A 22,558-nucleotide genomic window follows, 5' to 3' on the forward strand; every position below is an offset into this window, starting at 1 on the left:
GACACAGCCAGAAAGTTTGCAATCTTAAAGGTGCTCTGGGCCTGATTCCCATTTAAACTAAAACCCTTTTATATCACAGAGATGGTGCAAATATAACTTAGGCCTACTCTGGTTATCACCTCAAAGGTTGATGGTGGCCTTTGTAATAAGTAAAAATCACTCCACAATAAGACTCTTAGTATTGAGGAGGAAGAAGGGGACAGAGTTTGGTTTTTTTTTTCAAGCATGATGTTTTAAGAAAGTCATATCTGCAGTTCTTGGCAAAGGAATGTAAGAGAAAGTTTCTGCAAGTCACAGTTTTCCTAATTTTGCAGCCAGGGAGGATCTGCAGTTGATAATGGCCTATATACACAAGGTCCAATTTTCTTTTCTGTCACCAGGCATGGTGTTTATACCAACACTGAGGGGTGATTATTCTGATTGATTTGGAAAGGCTGATCATTTCTGTGACCCATGTAACTGGTGAGACAGCAAAGTGCAAAATTTACCCACAAGCTGCTGATAAAGTGTCCCTGTGGTTTGCAGCTCTACTGGAAAGACTAATGTATGTGGTTATAGCCCAGCTCCAGGGAATTTCTTCCTTACAGAGATCTTTGATTTTGTAACTGAAGTGGCTGTCCTGCTGTCTTGTAATAAGACACTGAATAAAATATAATTTAGTCTTTTTTTGTATAATGTAGAATGAGAAGCAGTTTTTCATTCCTTTGGAAACTTCTTAGGATTTCAGAAATGCTCTTGCTCTCAGGCTGGCTCATCTAAGCAGTGGAAAAAAAATTGGAAACAGATTTCTGAGAATAGCCAGCACCTGTGACAGTGTAGATCCTGATATGGCCCTCCTGCCAAACTGAGGAGAGTTTGCTTGTTCTTGAGGCAGTAGACAGAATATCAAGATATGTTGGGCTTTTTCCTCTGTCTCATTCTTTCCCCTTAATAAATTTTATCCTGGGGCAAAAAAAATTGGCAAAGAGGGCATGATGCCATGAAAATTCCTGTTTTACCAAATTGGCATTTTCCATTGTAGACCATCCATATTCAGCATTGATTTTACGTTGCAGCCTGACCAGCTCACTTGCATTTCAAAGTAGAAGCTGGAGGAGCTATTGATTGCTTAGCTGAGCAGGTTGAATATGATCTGCAGTCTCTTCTTACACATTGATTCCCTGTCTCTTTACTCACTGTTTCCTGAATGTCACTGAACTGTGAGAGGCCTGCTAAATGGACAAAAATATTGATTTCTTTTCCCCTTCTTTTATTTTTGAAAGCTCCTTATTTACCAAGAACTGAACTAATATCAGGAAAACAAAAGGTCACCAAAAAAAGGCAGAGGGAAGGCAGTTCTTGTGTATTTTTTAAAAAACATATGAACTTGGTTAAAACTGGAGTCCTTTAAGTTGTGTTTCCATCAACAAAGGTTAATTGCCTGAGTGAAACCTCTGAACTCAGGCTGTTCAGCTTTGTATTTTACTATTGTCTGGTGGATAATGAACTTCTGGGGTGGTTTCCTACATGGCTGTACCTCTGGTGTTATGATTTCCTGTGATTTTTGCAGAAAAGGTAATAAGCAGTCCCAGCTATGCCAGGATTTCCTGTGGAATGCAATAAGCAAGTCTTTTGTTAGAGGTGCTGGTACAGTGTTTTGTTCTTGTTTTGTTCACCCAGATGTGTGACACTTTGCAATGCCAAGTCCAGAGGGACAGAGAAAAAGTTCAAGGAGCACAAGCTGGAGTCAAGTAAAAATGGGAAGACATGCCAAGAAGGATCACTGGGGACAGCATAAGTGTCCAGAGAATTGAGTATCTGCTTATGATCTGTGTAAGCTTAGAAGTGTTTGGGCAGGTAAATGGGGCTGGTTACAGAAAGGGTAAAACTAGAACTGGTCCAGAACATCCAAATGTAATAATAAAAACCACCCCATCAGGTTCTTGATATGCAGTGACACTGTTTCAGCTAGTAACAAAATAAGAAAGTAAAAGCAAGGTAGAGGGATGGCTAAAAACAATGAAAAATGTATCTATTTTGCAGGGAACATTACTTTTCCTAGAAATCAAGGAAGTTCTCCTGCTGTCTGTGCTTGTCATTATGAAAATAGCCTTTTAAAAATACATAAACCAAGAGTGATATGAGTGTTTTATAGAAAGAGATGTGTTTTTGCTTTAACGAAATCTTTGAAATTGAAAAAAAATGTTAAATTCTTCATCTGTCCTTTGCTTAGAAATAGTGGGGAAAGTTGTGTTGATAAACTTCCAAGTTTCTAAGGACTTGTGCTCTACCAGCTGCTACATCTTTGCTCTAGGGCAAGTTTCTGTACAAAACACTCCCCAAGGATTAATGGATACAGCTAGAAGAGGCACTTGGAGATGTTGTTATGAATAATCCTCCAGAAACACCTACGTTTAGCAACAGAGACTTGTTGCTAGGTATGGAGAGATCCAGGAGAGCCTTTGAAAGTCATTAGCTTGCTTGAGAGGAGCAGTTCTCATTTTATTAGTGAGTACAGGATGCTCAGTGACACTCACAAGCCCCCTGATATCCCTGCTGGTGCTTTCTGGGCCACAAAATGGGCTCAGGAAGTTTGAAATCCAGCAGATGGATCCAGCTATGTCACAGCAAAAGGCATGAATTTTCTGCATTGATATGTGTAGTGGGTTTACCCTGGCCAGATGCCAGGTACCCACCAAAGCTGCTCTCTCACTCCCCTTCCCAGCAGGATAGGGGAGAGAAAATACAATGAATGGTTCATGGGTTGAGGGGACTGGGAGACATCACTCATCAAATACCAACATGGGCAAAACAGGCTGTAATGAGAGATACTAATTGAATTTATTGCACAAACACAATCAGAGCAGGATAGTGAGAAGTAAAATAAATCGTTATGAACACCTTTCCCCCACCCCTCCCTCCTTCCCAGCTTTACCTCCTACTGCAGTGGTGCAAGGAGACAGGGAATGGGGGTTCTGGTCAGCTCATCAGCCGTGGTTTCTTGTGCTGCTCAGGGAGAGGAGTTGTTCCCCTGCACCAGGATGGGTTCCTCCCTCAGGAGAGAGCTCTGTGAGCTTCCAGCATGAGTCCATCTCACAGACAGCAGCTCCCTGCACACTGCTGCAATGTGAGTCCATGCCATGGGCAGCAGTCCTGTGCAGAGTGCTGCAGGGTGGGTCACTGTTCCATGCAGTGTAGTCCTTCCAGGCCAGGCTGTTCCAGCGTGGGCTTCTCTCTTCATGGGCCTCCCAGGGGCTCACAGGCTCCTGTCAGGCACCCAGCTGCTCTGGGATGGATCTCCTGCAGAGGCTGAGGTGGATCTGTGCATGGCCATGGATCTCCCTGGGCTGCAGGGCACAGCAGCTTCCCCATGGCTGCAGCAGGGGCTGCAGAGGAATCGCAGCTGCTGTGCCTGGAGCAGCTCCTGCCCCTCCTTGTGCACTGCCCTTGGGGTCTGCAGGGCTGCTCCTCTCACATGCTCTCACCCCACTCTTCTCTGGCAATTCCAACTGCACAATAACTTTTTTTTTCTTCCTTCTTCAATGTGTTATTACAGAGGTGTTACCACCATTTGTGGTTAGCCCAGGCTTAGGCAGTGGCACATCCATCCTTGGATGTGGTAGAAGCTTCTAGCAGCTTCTCACAGAATCCACCTTTGCAGCCCCACTGCTTCGAAAGCCAGGCCATTCAAACCCAATACACTGGCTGAATGCAGCTCAGCAGCCTCACCCTCCCTGGTTATTTGTTCATTTATAGAAATGAGCTGTCCTCACTGCCACTTAAAAGTGAATCAGTTTTGCTCAGTTCATCTGACTTGTAGCAGTTCACATAGATCTGTACTTTCTTTTTGGTTCAATGTTATTCCTTTTATTTTGTAGTAGAGAGTCACACAAAACTCAATTACTTTGTGGCTTTAACAAAAACACAGAATGTGAGATGTGTGCTCCTCTCTGTCATTGTATTTCCCTAATATATACATCTCTCTTGTGATATGCAGATGGAGTGGATAGTAAAATTAGATGTCTTTGTGTTTACTTAGAAATCAGAGGTGAAAAAGATGTACTCAGCAACTCTGTATAGGGTTTAGGAGCCCAGGGATGTCATTTATGGGTAATACCCCTAAAAGCTGCTTTATGTACATGCTGTCCCATTCTCAGTACTTTGTAAATGGTTGGGTGTGCAGATCATTGGCTCCGTTGAACTTTTCTGTATCTCACTTTTGTTGCCACTATGTTTCTTTGGATGACAGAAATTAATGCTGCCAACTGTCAGGACAGCTTTCCACTCTCTGAATGTGGTTTATTTGATGATACTTTTGTGTATCTAGACACACTGCTCCAAACCATGTTCAAGGGATGTTGATCTTCAGTGCAGTTTATAGGGCCTAATTCCAACCACCAGCCTGACTTCTTCAAAAATGCAGGCTATCAGTTTCCACTTCTTTCTTCACCCTCAGGACCAGACCTGTATTGACCCTAAGGCTTTAGAGAAAAAAGAACCATTACTTCCTTTGATTGATCAACTCACTCCTATGTGCTTTTTCAGTTTTTTTTTTTAAACCCACAACATGCCTATTTGATGTCTTCACTTGGGACTGCCTTCTTCCTCTGGAATTTGACTCAAATTCTCCTCCTTTGGAGTTCTTGATATTTGAAAGGTTCAGGTTGTGGGTACTGTTCCACTTTTGTACACCCACTGGTATAATTTAGTAAATCTGTCATTTATGCTCAATAGAACAGAGTCATTTAACTGCAGGATCTCATCAATGCAATTAACCCTGTTCCATCAAAACAAGGAGCTGATTGTCTTGGCATTCATGGGAGCAGAGATCACAGTTGAGTGCTGCAATTTCTGGCCCTCCCAGAGCAGTACTGCAGTCAATTGATTATTTTCTTAATTGGTTTTGCATCAGTATCCTGCTGGTTTATTATCATCCAAGTGACTTTATGCTCCATGCCTAAGTACAAGTATAGTAAAAATCAATACTTGCAACTTTCTTTTCCTTTGATACATGACCTTCATTCTGCTTGCAACACAGCTAGTAACTTTTTCATGATTTAGTCCTATGCTAACAAAGTAGATCCTCAAATTCTGATCTGTACTTACTCTTGTATCCTAATGAAAAATACATCAATTAATTAAGAATTAAATAAACAAAAATCTGTCATTGTAGGTAAATAAGCCTAATTTTGAGATGGTAAAATGAATGCTATTTTTAGTAAGAAAATCTTGTTGCTTCACTAGGTTCTAATAAATATAATACTTTAAAGGCTTGAATCATTTAGTGACTATTATCAAAAGCCTGAGTCCTATGAATTCTGCTTTTCCTGCTTCAGTTAGAGAAACAAGGCTTTAAAAGATAGCATGAGGTTGCATTGTGTGTGGAATTGAGGCTTGGGTTCCAGGTCTGAATGTCACGCAAGCAGATGGGATTATGGATATGGGAATGTTTTCCAACACTGTTCTGCTGTTGGACGTGCAGACATTCTCTCTTGCATGTGTTTTTAAAAATGTGATGTGGTACTTAATGCACTTGTATTACTGATGTCTGAGGGAGGCCTACTCTTCTTTCAGAAGAAAACCATGAAATAGCAGCAGAGTCAGATGCAGTCCCTCTCCTGATGGAGACTAGATATGAAAACACAAATTTCCTTCTCGGAAAAAACCCCATTTTTCTAATGTAGATACCCAACTGGCAAGAAGACTGGGATTTGCTGAGGCAGCTGTGTGCAGCCCTAAATGGGCAGCTTTCCACTCAGATCATTGGATTTGAATTATGATTTCCCGAGTTTCTTTGGGGATCTTTTTTTCTGGAGTATATGGATATTACCTGTTCTTGGGTTCATTGCTTTCTAAACACGTTTTGGTGAGGAGAAAGGCAAGTTCTTACCTTGTGCTAGTTAAGATCATGCCACAGGGTAACTGAGGCAATTTGTAGCTCATGGGAGAAGCTACCAAGGCCTTTTCCAAAACTTTAAACTCTTTTTTTGACAAAAATGCCTAATCTTTTCCGGATTCGATTGTATTGCTTACTGTCATGTGCAAATACAACATTTGTTTTTGTCATGAAAAATAGGTCCCAGAATTTCTGAGGCTGCTCTGTCTGTGGATGGTGACATCTTAATGCCCTTTCTCCAAGTGAAAGTTGTTTCAGAAAACAGCTACAGAGTAGCTTCAGTTCAGTGAGCATTATACCTCTTTGAGGGGTGTATTTCCTTGTCTCAGGAAATTATGTTATGTGAAAAATACATTATGTTGTATGGTGAAGACAGAACAAATAATATAAATGAGATGATTCTGAAGAGGGAAAACAGCCTGTGCTACTTCTGCAAATTGCTCCCCTTCTTCCTCCTTGTTGTCTTAAAGACAAGCCAGGGCTCCTCAGCATTGCTTTTTAATTAGTAGAAATGCTTTCCTACTAAATCCTTATTCAGTGCCTTAATGTAGCAGGTCCTGCCGAGCCAGCAAGCTGACGTGGGAGCACAAACACCCGAGATCTTTTTCTCTGGCATCCCTCTGAGTGGGACTTGTCTTCTGCTCCTAATTATGCTCTGTGATGACAGCTTGGGGTTTGCAGTGGCGAGCAGAGAGGGGGGAGGCAGAGTGACAGGTGATTGCTCTGTTGTCTCCATGGCATCACTGAGCTTCATCTTAGAGCTGTCAAACATTGTGCTTAAACCTTTGTTTGCTCTCTACAGTGACCTGGTGCCACAAAGTACACCTTATCATGAGTCCTGCTTAGTCACTGTCCTCTTACCATCTTATTTCATATTGGGTTTTTTCTTTACTTTCAATCTGCTCCACTTTTAATGAACCTGCACAAGTATTGGGAGCACACGTAAAAATGAAAGCACCAATTCAGTATTTTGCCATTTGGTGCCTTTAGTTAAGGAGCTAAAATTCATACTAGTGGGTTGTTAGAAATATTTGACACTGCCTTTTCAGGCTGTGCTGTGCCCCATCCTGCTCATTGTGAATTGGTATTTGGTTTTCAGGGTTCTAATGAAGCCATATAGCTGTGAGGAAAACAGCTTTTAGCCCACATCACTTGGATACCAGTTTCATCTCTGTCTTAGACACCTCACTGAGCACTGTCTGTTATGCTTCTGCTTTAATTAACTGAGACAGACACCTCCAAGAATGACTAAACCAACCTAGAATGTGATTGAACCTTTGGATGAATTTCTCTGTTGATTTTGACTGCACTATATATATATGAGTTGCTATGACACAGCAGTGTAACTCAAATATATGCATTTTTAATCCAAAATGCTAAAGCCACACATGTGGAAGGGATTCTCAGAGTTATTAGATTTATTTAATAACTGTGTATTCTTTTCAAGAACATGCCTAAGTAAATGTTAGGGGTCTTACTGCCTTCTTGCCACACCTCAATGTGTGCTTAGTTTATGGTTTTAAGTATTCCTCTTTGATCAAGAAGGCTAGAATTTTTTTAATTTTTTTTTTTTACAATTAAATGTTGGGGCTCTTCATGCTGTCTTGTTTCCAGGTGTTAGGCTGAAGAGTACAAAATGAGCATGCCAAAGCTGACAGCCCTTTTGCAAGGTGTGAATATGTTAGCACATGTTACAACTCCAGTTACAACCACTGAGTGGTCTCATTTAAGAATTCTCTTTGACATGGGTACAAATAAGGTGATTACAGTCTGACATTTGAAGTTCCTGCCTCCAAAGATATTAGCATGTCTAACTTTTCTTATATTCTGCAGCACTTGCTTGAATGTTTTGTGGATTTGCTGTGCATAAAGAAAAGGATTTCTAAAAAACTGTGACGACTTGTGTTTTATAACCTGTATTTTCATATCCTACTTCAGCCAGTGTGGTCAGTTTAGTGGCTTTTTTTTTTTTTTGCCATATAGATTTTCTTGCCAGTATATTTATTTATCACTTATTTATTGCAAGGATAATCCATGAAAGTAGATCACTTTACAAGACATTTTTGAGAGCCTCAGGAGTATGATGAAAGCTCACAACACCAGATTTTTTTCTCCCAGAAAATTTCTTCAGCAGGAAAGGCTATCTAATAATCTGATAATGCCCTGGATAAAAATCTGAAAAAGTAGAACTGTGGTTCAGACCTGCATCCACATTTTATCAAATGTCTACAGCTTAGAGCTGTGATATATTTGGAATCAGTTAAATAATTTTATCTTCTATTTTGGTGGCAATGAAAAATACAACTGTGACAAGAAGATCCATGATAATAATGCTGCCTCGATGGGGGCTTGTGGGAGATAAAGAAAAGCCTTAATCCTGTTCACTCTGGCTCAGCAGAAAGCATTCTGGGAGATGTCCTGTAAGCAGAGAATGGGCTGTGGGAGTGATGGGTGAAGGCTGTGTGATCTGGGCAGTGACTGCATGGGTAGCTGTGTGATCAGTGGTGTCACAGGGGCAGACAGCCAATCCTGCTTGTCCTGCCTGAGTGGAGAATATAAAAAGGCTTGGTTTTTTGCAATAGATTTCCTTCAGACCAGCAAGGAAGTTGTGTCTTTGTTCCCCAGTGCCACAGGAGCTCACTCTTATGCTGATTGCTTGGTGTCTAAAACATGTTCAAGCTGAGCTTTTCTCCAAGTGGGACACTCTGGGGGAGTCTCTTCCCTTCACAGCTGTTACTGTAGTCCTGGAGCTTTCTACCACTTTTTAAATTCTGACTGGAATCACTCACTGGTTTAGAAGTTGCCAATGAATGACACAGACACAAACAGTGTGATTTTATAACCCTTATCTCTAGGGAAAACAAGTCTAAAAAACCTCTTTATGTGTGGTCAGGAATGCTGAATTAAAGATGTAAAAATTACCCCTTCCAGGTGAGGAAAGCTGTGCAACAGGAGGGCTTCAGCAGAAGGAAGCGAGGATATAGAGACATCAATGACATTGACATCAACATGAATGATCCTTTATTTACAAAGCAGTGGTACCTGGTAAGTTTTGAGAGAAAAATCACAGTAATCATAACTAAATTGTCATTTAAGCCATTCTGTGCAGTTGCAATGTTTTACAACAGTTCTTTCCAAATGCACCATGCGGACTTGGGAATGGATCCAAGGCTCTGTTGTGTTGTTTTTAATTGTACCCTTTTTCTATTGGGAAAATCCAGCACATTTCAAGAGATAAATTTCATTTCAGTCAATAGAAAGATCCTTAGAAGGCTTGAAAGAGAACTGTACTGATGTTCTGTGGGCATTGCTGGTGTGCTGATGTGACCCCTAAAACTGCATATGAATCATGTATTTGAGCTGCTGCCAGGTAAAATATTGTTATGGAATTATAACAAAAGATTCTAGTGTATCCGGTGGTTAAAGCTGAGGTTTTTCTTTTCCTATGGAAATTTGAATATAATTTCTTTTGTCAAAAACAGAACAGCTGAAAACTGCTGAATTTTGGCTTAAGCTAATGTCAAAGGAAATTAATATTTTGCTAAATTGTCTCATTTTTTATGTGTCATATTTTTATAGGGAGTAGTCCTTAGGCATAAAAGAAAAAATTATATTTTTACTTATAAGTGAAATGAATTTTTTAAATTTAAGATGTTGATAGAGTAATTCTGGTCAGTTTTATTATTGCAACATATTTATGATGAAATACTCAATAAATGCGGTACTGCCTTGTGAATTTAAGAAAGGCATTTTTACTTAAGAGTGATGTTTCTTCCTCTTAATCCATTTCTTGTATTTCATGAGTCCATTCAATATGGCTGCAGTTTTGTTTTCCTAAGGCAAGCGTTTTCAAATGAATGGGGGCACATTAACATGGATGAGATTTTATCTTTGATGAGTTGATAAACTAAAGTGAAAATTAATTCACTTATTTTCTGCTAGTTAACAAAAATGTTGCAGTGATAAAAATAACAAAAATTTAGGAAGCTATACAGGAAGCTTGCTTTCAAGAAGAAAGTATTTCCTACTCATAAAAAAGTCCTCTCTAGAATCCATTGATTTAACCTTTTTCCTGGATTGATTCACTAGCCTGACATGTTTAAGTAGAAAAGTCCTTTTTTGGGGTCCAAAAGATTCAGTGTTTAACCAAATCTTATAAACCACAAATAATTGAATTTTGCCAGTGTTGGGGTTTTTTCAGTTTTTTTTTTTTTTTTTTTACTGCAGCATTATTGCAGTAGATATGATTGGGTGCAGATGTGTACTCCAAAAGAAATGGGATCTATTTTCTGTCTCAAAGACACATGCAAAGACTTAAAGGAAAAACCGGTGGCTGTGGAAATATGTCAGTCAAGTAAAAAAAGCTATTTTTCTTTTTTTCACTGATCTATTAGATTAACACTGGTCAAGCAGATGGGACTCCTGGACTTGACCTTAATGTAGCTGAAGCATGGGAGCTGGGATACACAGGGAAGGGAGTGACCATAGGAATTATGGATGATGGTAAGTGAAGACTGAGTGCTAATTTAATACTTCTAAGTAGACTATTTCATGTAATTGAAGTAAAAAAAAGATTAAAAAGTAATAATTGATTGTTTATAGTGGTGAGACTAGCAGCTTCCACAAACACTTTGAGATCTTCAGGGAAAATATGTTACGAAGATAAGGGGTACTGAAGTGTGGATATCCAAGCATTAAAAGTAGTTTGCAGTTATTACTCAGATGTCTTCCAGGACACACTATTAAACCTAAGGAAAAACTGCCCTTGACTTCTGTAGGCAGTGACTGGGCAATGTAATTGCTGTGCAAAAAATACTTAAGAAAACGTTTTTTTGGATTACATTCTTTTCAAAGTCATAGTTGACAGCTGAAATAATTAAACACTTTCATGCTGGATATCGTAGATATATTGCTAATTTGAGACTAAGTTCAGGGAAGATGAGGATAAAATGTGTAGTTGAAGTTACAGCTGTTCTACTTATGGGTTCTTTTTGAAGTTGAGGAATTCCATGCAGTCTCTCAACACTCTTCTTTGCAATAAATTTGGAATATTTTCTTTTAATAGGGGCTGAATAGTCTTAAATAAAACGTTTGGATCCACATATGTTTTCTAGGGTCAGCTGGGATCTCTCTTCACTTAAGTCTGTTCCTCACTCACTCCTATGGCAAGGTCTTTGTGGAAGTAAGAAAGTAAGGAAAATGAGACATCTGGATTTTAGGAAGAAATTCTTTGCCATGAGAGTGGTGAGATACTGTAACAGTTTGCCAAGGGAGGCTGTGGCACTGTTCAAGGCCAGGTTGGGTAAGGCCTTGAGCATTCTGATCAGTGTGTTAATAAAAGATCAGTCTCATCTGAGAGATGATCTCTTGTGTCACAATTTCACTGATCTCACTGAGGCAGGACTTGGCTTTCAGATTAGCAACACATGACTGTGATGGGAATGATGGCAAATTATTTGAGCTTTGGATCAATAAAACTGATGGTCCATCAGATACAGCTTTTAGAGAAGGGAGTAATTTGCCTTATTATTTGTTTCCAGTGACTCTAGAAAAGAGGGCCTGAATAACAGGATTCTTCATTGAGATTTTTATTGTCCATCTACTATTTGGATCAGTAACAAAGGTCTCTTGATGCAAATCTAGCACTAAGGACCCTACAAAATGAGAGAGAATTTTTTCATCAGAATAACTGTGATGATATGGCATTCTCCTTGCAAATAAAATAGAGCATATAATGCTGAGGTGGTTGGAAAAACAGGATAGAGTGGTGATGACAAAAATGTAACATGAGATTGGTGGCCATTTCTTTGTATGTTTTAACTGGCTATGTAATAGGTCATCTCATCCTATCTGAGTGTAGATCTGCTGCCTCTGTTACACCATCTGCTGGGATTTGTACTTTTGCCATGTGTAGGAAGATGCCATGCAATAGAATAAGTATGTCACACACCAGTCCTCTGGTAGAATCTTTAGCATGCTACCAAAATATGGAGCCTCTATACAGATATTTGTTGAAGTGGTTTAATCCTATATTAAAAGTTCCCTTTCATACATATAATCTGAAATGTTTGCCTTAGTGATCACCCCAAGTCTACTCTAGATAATTTTCTACTTACCATTTTCAGTGGTCAAAAATACTCATTTTCCTATCCTGTACTGATCCAGTGCTTACCAGTCTTGTTAGTTTTGGTATGCTTTGAGATGACAAAACTCATACATAGACAAACTGTGATTTCAACTAATCTTAATAAGTAAATATGATATAGTCTACAAAACAAGTCAGTAAACTTTGTCATTCAGCTTACTTTTTAAATTGGTGCCTGGATTTTGGCATAAATGATTGAAAAGTCGACATTTAAAAATCAGAATCTCACTTCAATCAGTTGCATTATTTGCCATGATTATTTTCCTATGGCTGTAAAGGAATCTTTTTCTGTGATCATTAGAAAATCTTTTTCAAAACTCTTAACCTTTGGTTTCTGTTCTGTCCTTGTCTTATTGCAGGAATTGATTATCTGCATCCAGATCTTGCATCAAACTACGTAAGTACATGCTGACCTTTTCTGTAAAGTGTGGATTTTCCTATTATTACAGTCCCTCTGCTATGAAATTTTAAATAGGGAGTTGAGCAGAAGTACAGCTGGACTCCTGATCTTAGTGATGAAACATTTCCCATTGAAAGCAGCAGACTGCAAATGGGACTGCCTGTGCAAGGAATGGAAATGTGACAAGGCTCTTTGTGGAGGAATGACAGCCCTGTGTCACATGAAATAAGCTGCAGCTTGCAATATTGGACCTAGGATAGAAATGAGTAACCTGTGAATTGGCTCTAAATCCTGCTATTAAGAAGCAGAATGCCCCTGTCACTTGGAGGGCCGTGGAGCTGTGGGCTGTGGCAAGGCATGCATTAGCCTTTGAAACCTCCAGGAACAATTTAATTCCTTTATACCAGGTGTTTTGATCCAGTGCTTCAAAGCATATGCACGGCAGATTGTGCCTTCTCAGCACGTGCCAATTGATTGTCCCTCAAGCCTATCTCAGGATTCAGACCTTTGGACTGGAGGGTTTTTGTATTTCTTACCTCTTTCAGTCTCTCCAACCCTCCATTAGCATTAGCACTCCTACCTCCAGGTGCCTGCAGGTCCCTTCCTGAGGGAAGCCCAGGCTACTTCAGCTGAGCAATGTGGTTTAGTTTGCCATTGCAATTAAATGAAAAGAGGAACAAAGAGAGCTGAAGATTTTGGAAGAAATATGAGCCATTTGGATAGAACAACACCAAGATGAGGAAGAGAGTTATTTTTATGTACTTGCAGTTTGGAAAATAATAACACTCAGGATGAAAACCTATTCGTGTTGCTAGTAGTAAAGCAGATTTGGTTGATTGTAAATGGATATAGAAGGTGTTTGCTTTGGAGGAGGAATTTGGGAAACAGCTGACCACAGAATACAGACTAGCCAGTTTCACTCCCTGTGATCTGGCTTAATAACTGGATAGCAGCTAATTAAACCCTGTGCCCTGACTGCAGAATTCTCTCCCAAGAAAAATAACTCACTAGGATATTCCCATAAATTGATAGAAATAAAGAAGTTTGTAAAAGGTGGCCTTTTTCTTTGAAGGAATTGTGCTCTGTGTATGTTCTAGCATGTCATGTGGACAAAGCACATGCTCTACACTCACTTTTCAACACCAGGTGTGGACAAAGTGTGTGGGAATATTCTGTTTCTAAAAATCACATTTCAAATAAGCAAAAAGTCTGTACAACATACCTGATATAACAGTTCTGTTGTTAACAGTGAATCTAGGACCATGCCCAGAAACCAAAACTAGATTTTGCTGTAATACAGTGTTTTCTCTTTTAGTTCCAAAGCATTTTCTGTTTGATGGATAAATATTTGTCAGGCTTAGTAGAAATACATTGGTTTTAGAGTGGCACTGCATTCTTGGTGTTTCACCACATCTGCACTTTGAGGCAGCTTTCTCTGAAGTTGTATTGTTTATTTTCAGGAAATAAAAAGCTTCTCAATTGTATTGAAGCCTACATACCCTGGCAGTGTCTGTACATCTTGGAACATTGAGAGCAATTAGCAAGTGGTGGGTTTGGCAGCTGAACATTTTCAAGTGTAAAACCTTGGCATTGGTTCCTCAGTTTAATTTGGGTTTTATGATTCCGACTTTCTGGTTTTCGTGCTTGAATAGTTTTAATGGGGGTAAGCACTTAGAAGAAATGCAGGGTCAGGGTACAGAAATATCTTTCTGAAGAAAAAAACTTTGCATTTTCTCCTAAAATGGCTGAACTTTGACCTATCATGTGAAGTGCACTTCTGTCCATATTTTTCTTTGTAGATTTTGAGATTTACTTCTTGAATCATCCATTTCTGGTTTTAATGCTCTTTATATACATGGAAAAACACATGCCTGTTCACGGTGTGGCTGAACTGCTCTCCCAGCATTGCCTCCTGGCTTGCTGCAGAATAGCTACTTGCTTTTCTGGGATCACAGGATTATGGCAAAGCTGGAATTTTCCATTCTACACTGTGAATGCAGAGAGACTCATTGTCAAATGATCTATATTTTCTCCCAAGCCTTGGAAACCCTGCAGGAAACCTTGAGGAAACCTTGGAAACCTTCAGAAAATTTTTCTTTTCACCACAAAGAGAGCCCTTCATTATGAACTGATAATTAAAAAGCTGGGGCCTAATGTACACCTAATGGTTTGCTTTCAAATCAGAGTGTGCATATAAACCCAGCAGTTTTCAGGACTGACTTCTCCAAGACACAGCATCTGAGCGAGAAAGTAAAGTCAAGTTACAGGGGCTGCATCTGAGATATATCTATTGAAAACAGAAAATTGCAGCTGTTGGGGATGGACATAGCAAACTGTTTTAAAGAAAAACTAGGAGAGCAAATGGAGATGTGTTGTGTCATGAACAGAAAGATAAGCTGAGCTCTCTCTCTTATCAGTTTTTTACTGTGGTATTTTACCCTTGGCCGCTGTCTGCTGGTGAAGGTCAGTGTAGCAGTATTATCCCACTTAGAGCAGCGGGGAGCTGATCATCTCCTGTGTGTGGGCTTGTCCCTGATTAGCAGTAGTGAGGAAAATCAGGATCTCACCAAGAGACTTGGGCCAGGAGTAAAAAAATTGCTGGTTTCAGTGTCTGAACTCTGCCTGAGGCTGAGAGCTTGTTTCAAAAAACCTAGGGGGAGAGAGAGAACAAGACAAACACTAGAAAAACTGGAGGTGACTATGTGACTAGTGAACACTGTGAGTAGTGAACATTTTCACAAAGTATTGATACATGGAGAATGAGAATCAATAAGCAATTCTTAATAATAGATAGTAATTTAAAAGATTTTGAATTCTGTAGAATTGCGCAGAGGTAACAAGTGCAAGCAAGCACTAACCTGAGCAGTGCTTCAGTGCTGGCCTTCCCCAAACCTCCTGCCATTTCACTGGTCTTAGAATTACGAGGCAGACATGGTTAAGGGACAAAAGAGTTTTATACCTTGGTGTATTGATAGGACCCTAGGTGCACAGCTCTTCAAGGTGGAACACACTGAGATGCACACACTGTATAATGTGTGTACAATTTTTATAGACCTTGCAAATTAGTGTATCTGACAAGGATCACCCGATAAGAAGCTTAATAAAATGGTGTGATACCCCTCTACTCTAATGCATTCCTCCCCAGATGAGGATTGAACTCATTTTACAAAATATTTTCCAGAGAGAAGGCTTCAACCAAGGTAGAAACCTCAGTTTCCTAGGATTGCCTAGGGCTCACTGGCCTCTTACTGAGGATATTTGGTCTTCCTGCCTTGCAGAACCTCCTAACTAAGCTAGAATATGAGGCTACAAAAATCACAAGTATGTAGGCTAAGGATACAGAGAATATATAACAGGTTTAAAAATGTATAAAAGGGTATATAAAAAATATAAAAGGGTATATAAAAATATAAAAGGGTATATAAAAAAGGAAAAGGCAAAAATCTTCAGGCATCATCAGCATCTCCAAACACAAAGCAGTCTTTCTCTCATAAGTCTTGGTAACTTGTCTCCAGCCAATACCATAACAGCTTCCCCTGCCTTGCTGAGAGGCAAGTGGGAGCATATTTTTGGAGTAATTATCTTATCACATAAGCAGTGAAGCAGGGAAATGTTCCACTTTCTGTTCTGAGCTGCATTTGCTATTGTTAGCTGGAGGAACAAAACCATCATTGAATAATCTTTACAGCCACAAAAGAAATAAGAAATGGTACAGGCAATAAATTTCGCACTGCAATAAGTGCAGCAAAGCATAGCAACAGCATGAAAGATCTTACTTTTGGAAAGTCTGTTTTTCCTTCATTAGCATGAGTTTCTGAGTATGCTTTGACCTCTCTGCACACCACAAAACGGACCAGCAAACTGTTCTGGCAGCCATAAGCCCAATGGCAATGATCTACCAGTACAAACCATCAGTATCTCCTCTAAAATCTCTGGGGCCTAGTTGTGGGATTTTGTAGAGTTGGCAAAGCTCCACTGAAATTTACTGAACCACACTGCTTTGGCCCTGGTGACCCATGACCACCCCACCCCAAAATCCCAGCTGATTTTATGCCTGAGTCCAATAGAGTCCACATATAACTGGTGGGGAGAAAAATGTTACCCTTCCTTCTAAGTGCAAAATTAGTTTGAAACACTCTGAAGATGTTGAAAAGCTCCCAGTGTCTCTGCACTGACATTAATACCAGCCCAGGGAATGCTCAGGGATTGTAAGGCCAAGCCATAGCAGAGTGAGGCTCATACTGGCCTGGTGTCAGGGAATGGTTTCAGGAGCTTTATGAGATCTGATTCCCATGGCATGATTTTCAGAAGACCCTGACACAGTTACACTGCCATTTCCTACTGCTTTTTTGAAAGGTTATGGAGCACATGCACTAGACACTTAATTTCAATAAACCTTTGCTGCTAATATATCAAAGGTATTTTATGGGATTTGCTACCACCTATTTTTAATTGTAATGTTAAAAAAGCATCTATTACAAAAAAAAAAAGAACAGAATAAACTTGTTCCAGCACATCACTAATTAGATTTGGGCTCGGTTGGTTTCCTTTGGGCTTTTTGGTGTCACTTTGTGCTTGGGTTCTTGCTAATAGGTTTTCTGAAATAAACACTAGCATAAAATCTAAACATGATCAATCAAACCCTGGGATAAATTCACAATACATCCTTCTGCTAGCACTGAAAATTCAGTAAGAACACTGATGGATGGAGGCTGTTGATGGAATTTCTCCCACAATCTGCTTCAAGAAATTGCTGAGACAGAATGAAGCCTCTCTTTTGCCAGGATGGAAGGATGGATCAAGTGTTTAAATGCCAGGCTGACTGATGTCTTAGCAACCAAAACTGATGGCCTTCTGTTGGGCTCTTCATGTTGCTTAGGTGGCTTCTGGCAGCTCAGGGGCTGGTTTTAGCATTTAAAATATGATTATTCAGGACATGCATGACAATGACGTTTCACTGGCAAAAATTAGAAGTTACTGGGGAGAGAATGAAATTCTCTCTTTCAGACTTGGCTGTTTTTTCTGTTATTCTGCACAGGATCAGCTTCTGGGCCCATTTCTCTGTTCTGCACAATCTGTTTCTTTTTTTTCCTCAGAACATATTAAAGGCTTAAAAAGAGATGATGCCTTCTCTGATCATATCAGCCCAGCATATAGTAAGGTTCTCAGTGTATGTGGAAGAGTGTCCTGAATTAGTCACTTACAGAAAATGCTTCAAATCTTGGAAAACGTAATGGGCTCCTACAAACAGTTGTTCCCTGCTCCCTACAGTAACTGTTTGTAAAGGTACATGTTTGGTGCTAATGTATTGAAGTCTAAATAAGATGATTGTTCAGTTCTCTGCTCTGTACCTTATTGCTGCTTAGCATGAGCACTGCCAGTGGGGAAGAGAAGCCTGTGTAAAGGAGATGTCAGGGTCTTCCTACGTAATGACAGATAAAAATTGTCTGAAATTGTAGATGTTATCTCAACCTTCTAGCTTTCAAGTAAATTAGAAAGATGGAACAGCAAAAAGGACTTGAAGACTATTTGTCCTCTGGATTATTTCATATGGCCAGAGGGCACAGAAGGAGGCTTTTTCTGCAAAGTAGGCTGTGCCTTGTGAGGGAGGTGTGATTGCCTTGAGGAGAGATGATTTGTGTCACAGAGATGTGTTTACAGCTGTTAACTGGATTTCTTCTGCTGAAAGTTGTTATGTGAGTGGCTTTGCAAAAGCCTATTTTAGAGCAATTCAGCTTTATTCTATATTAGACCCACCTGAAAGGGATAATTTTCAAGTTAAATGCCTGCCTGGTGTGCAAGCAATGTGAGATGGTGCCAAAGATACTCACTTTGCAAGCTAACAACCACTCATTGTCCTCAGAGTTTATTTTATTCTATAATCAATGCATTTAATTAGTCAGTTACACACTGAGAAAGTGCAAGGTGGCTAATCACTTTAATCATAAAACACTAATATTAATTTTCACTTAAGGCTTCATTTGTGGAAAGTAAATTAAAATTGTTGAAATGAGAAATGCACAGGGATGAAGGAGCAGATCACATTTCTGCATCAGTTCTGGCTGGTGCTTTTGAAATTGGTTTCTGCCTCTCTCCTGCGTTTCTCCAGGTAAGCCTCCTTGAAATATTTTCTTCTTTTATTTGGGCAATGAAAATAGAAGAAAGATGTTAGTTCTCACTATTCTCCATGAAGGGAACTGGCACTGCTTTATTTTGTTTTGTTAATTACTTCTCTTTCTGTTGATCAATTAGCTTTTGGAACTGGCCAGATATCTTCCATTAGAACAAGTTTTTGTTGGGAAAGATGAGTGGTTTATTAAATTAAAGGATCCACTGGAATATGAAAGTGAAATATTTTTATTTTGGATCAGTTCAACCTAATTTTAAGTATTTGACATCCAGAATGTGCTGAATTAAAACAGAAACAACATAATCTCCCTCTGTTGCATGGTGCACTTGGGAGAAGAGGGTCAGACAAATGGTCCCTTGGAGGCAGTGAACATCATGTAATTTTAAAACCAAGTTCAATGAATTGAAGGAAAGAGCTTTCCTTTGCCCAAAATGAAAATAACACATTTTGTATTGAAAATGGCCCAAACAATTTTTAAAGATCTTTCCATTTGAAAGGCTTTGTTTTCTGTTTCTCAAAGAATAGTTATTTTAGCTGCTCATACTGTTTAAGACCCAAAACAGTGTGGAAATCCCTGAATATTCATTGGCATTTAAATGCAACTTAATTAAAATTCATGCTGTAGTTATATTTTAGTTACCAAGGTATCACCAGGGAAGTCTGAATTAGATGTTGTGTGTGGAGAGCACTATTTCCTCACAAAGCTTCATCAAAATTCAGTGGGGTTTAGGGAGAGTTTTTTGGGCCCAGAGATGATTTTGGCAAGGAGAATCACAAACCCACTCTTAAATACTGGACATGGAACTGGTTTTAAAAGGAGAGTTTTGGCCAAGCCCTCTGGGCAAGCCAGTCTTGCAAAGCAAAGGAGGGTAGGGGAGCTGGCATTCTCAAGGAGTGCCCTTTCTTCTGTGAAACCAAAATGGCCTAAATACAATAGATAAAGCTACAGATGATCTCCAGCTTTAAACACCTCTCATTCCCTGTACATATAAATTAATTTGCTTAATTTGAGATTAATTCAGTCTTTTCTGTCCTGGCACTTCATCTTGGCATTGTTGTTTGCTTTGCATTGTTTGATTTTAGTTGTATGCATTTATGTTCTCCATATTAATATTTTATTTCTTGGTAGCTATGTAGGTGATAAAGATATTTTTAGACACCTTCCCTAGTTCAGATTGCTTTGATTTAAATATAATGTTCTTCATTTCTGTTTCATTCCCAATAGAAGAAATACACGTAATGAACATCTCTTACCAGGGAACAGAATAGCAGTGCACAACATCTAATAAAATGCTGGTCACATTGAAGTCACTGCTAGTTTTTGTGTTAAAATCAGAAATTTGACAGATCATACAAATAGCAGGTTTTTAATGTTTGTTCTACTGTGTATTGCTTTTTTTTTTTTTTTAATAGTAAGAGGCATAGACTTCAACAGAGCAAATGATGATACCAGGGGCTGTGGAAACATGGCTGCATAACATGTTTTGCTGTGCAACAGGAGCTTGCATTTGATGAAACTTTGGCTACTTTCAGTGCTGTGCAGCTGTTGTTTGGTGAAACTTAAATGATATGGTAGTGAATACCTCAGTCACACATTCCCTGTGCTGTCCTTACTTGTAAGCATTGATGTAGATTGGGGATTGTTGGAATTGTTTTTAGGCAAATTGTGTTTTGAATTTTATTAACTGAGGTTAATCTCTCTTTGAAGGTGTACAAAGGTGAGCAAGAAGACTGTGCTGTATTCAAGGACTTAATAATTTCAGTGCTAGCGTGTTTTTTAGAATTCCTTCTTGTGAGAAACTAAATCACTTTAATTCTGTGGCACTTAACTCATTTGCAGGATTAGTCAACCGTGATACCACGTCTGACAGATGGAGTTGTGAATCTTTCTGTCAGTCATCTAATGATGTCTAGGACATTTCTTAAATTTAAACATCCAGTAAATTATTGTGAAAACATTAGCTGTGATCAAATATACTACTCTTTAACAGAAGAACCTGGAATGATCATGTACTATTTAAAATCTTAAATACTTGAAAAATTTAGTATTTGTGGATTCACATGAGTGCATTCTGAAGATGCCACCTTCTATCTCTGTAATTTTGGATTTAGCTGATTCCACATGGAAAAACAATGCAAACTTTTTAATTACTGCCAAAGCATATAAATTGGTGCATTAAAATCCCTGAGAGCCCAGCATGTCTTGACAGGTATTAGTCACATTATTAATTCTCCCCTGGGGTGCTCATAAAATATGCTAATGAGGTCAGCATGCAACTGGAATAAAGCACAATAGGTCTTCAAGACCTTTAAACTCTAAGGTTTGTAAATCAACCTGTGTTTGCTTTTTGTGACAGAAAATATATAGGTAATACTTTGCATTACATTTTTGAGTCTCTTTTCTGAAATTTTCACCTCCTTTTGCTTCACCTACAGTGTCACTTTTATGTGTTCATTCATCTTTCATAATCATGCAATTTAGGTGAAACACCAGCTGTGTGCTTGTTAGCAGTTCTCTTCTCTTGCCAGCTGAAAAGCCTTTCATAAGAAGGAAAATACCCAACCAGTTTTCTGTCTTGTCTGCTCTCACTTTCAGTTCCTCTGCATCACCAAACTAGCTTTCCCTGTCCCTCCCTCTCCATAACCCCGTGGATGAGATCTCTCTGTTGTAGGTCACCCCCCAAACCACCTAAACCACTTTGATTTTCCTCTTCACCAAGCCACAGTTTGGCTGTTCTGTAACAATAGATTGGTGTAGCCTCTACAAGTGATCATCTTTAACATTTCCTGAGTGCCACTGCAACCACAAGTCCATCACTCCTGCCCTTTACTGTGAGCATTGCTGATAAGTGGTCAGTTTTTATGGACTCAGAAGGCTTGGCTCTCCCAGCATGAGTGACCACTCCTTGTCAGACCCTGTCATGCTAAATGACTGGGCTTGAAGCACTGCTGAGTTTGTATTGAAGCCTCTGAGCTATAGATTTTCTTACACTGATGGAAAAAATTCTCCCTTATGCCCCACATGCCACTTAAGAAGCCTTGATGCTGGGTGTGATCTGGATCTTGTTGTGTTTGGTGAGAAGAGCCCATGGCAGCTCTTGCTAGATGTTGGGCTCACTGGCAGGGCAAGGCAGTTTAGCTCCCATTCCTGCTCATCCCTCCAAGATGCTCTAAGTGCTGGCTGCCGTCAACACAAAGGTTGCAAACACAGCCTTTACTGCAGCTCAGTGCCCAGCAAGCACATATTTGATGGACTGACAGACTTGTCAGCTGTTTCTTACAGGGACATAACTAAGAATAATGGACTTGGACCTCATTTCTCTGCTGCCAGCTTTATACCTCTATTACTCTCTCAACTTCAGGAGGTCATACTAACGTGTAATCAAAGTATCTGAAAGGGGAAAAAAAAATCCATGTCTTGGAAAGGGAACGTGGGCCAGGTTTTTAATAAAATGGAACACTAAAGGTAGATGAAAAGTGTGTTCAGAGTGTTTTTTGGTAGAAGTCATTGCACAATTTGTATTTCCTATTATAATAAAATTATCCAAGGGCTCATATCTCTCTAACAACTTATATGCCATTTTCTTTAGTTTTCCCCCTGAATTAAAGAAACCAAGGAGTTCACTCCCTAATCCAAAGCTTTCAATTTGCTACTTGCCCTGAAAATCTTTATCAGCAACTAGTTCCCTTTTTTTTTTTTTTAAATTTTACTACTTTTATTGCCTTAGCCATGTGATTCCCTCTGAACATACCTCCTTGTATATTGTAGGTACATCTTAAAGATTCTTGTGTACCCCCTCTGAAAATTAAGGAATATTTGGCTGAGCAGTGTTCTGTAGGTTAACTTGCTTTTGCCTTCAGAGCTCTGGCTCAGAGCAATGAGCAACTGGTGATGTGCTTCAGGTTTTCTCCCCATCAACCTGAAAATTGTGGGACAGGCTGAAAATGCCAAGAGGTGAATCATGAAGCAGTGTCTTCATTACAAACACAAGTTCATTTGGCTGCTTC

At 39.4% G+C, this 22,558-nt stretch overlaps 1 protein-coding gene across 1 annotated transcript in view; it reads left to right on the forward strand.

Moving 5' to 3' along the window:
* Positions 1-22,558, forward strand: part of PCSK2 (proprotein convertase subtilisin/kexin type 2) — a 100,470-nt gene that overhangs the window by 40,686 nt on the left and 37,226 nt on the right. The window contains exons 3-5 of the mRNA XM_085054270.1: positions 8,807-8,920; positions 10,270-10,378; positions 12,380-12,417. Coding sequence (XP_084910396.1) covers positions 8,807-8,920; positions 10,270-10,378; positions 12,380-12,417 — 261 coding nt within the window. The remainder of the gene's footprint in view (positions 1-8,806; positions 8,921-10,269; positions 10,379-12,379; positions 12,418-22,558) is intronic.

This window comes from Lichenostomus cassidix, chromosome 3 (assembly GCF_008360975.1).
Source record: "Lichenostomus cassidix isolate B80296 chromosome 3, HeHo_3.0, whole genome shotgun sequence".
Classification (NCBI taxonomy): domain Eukaryota; kingdom Metazoa; phylum Chordata; class Aves; order Passeriformes; family Meliphagidae; genus Lichenostomus; species Lichenostomus cassidix.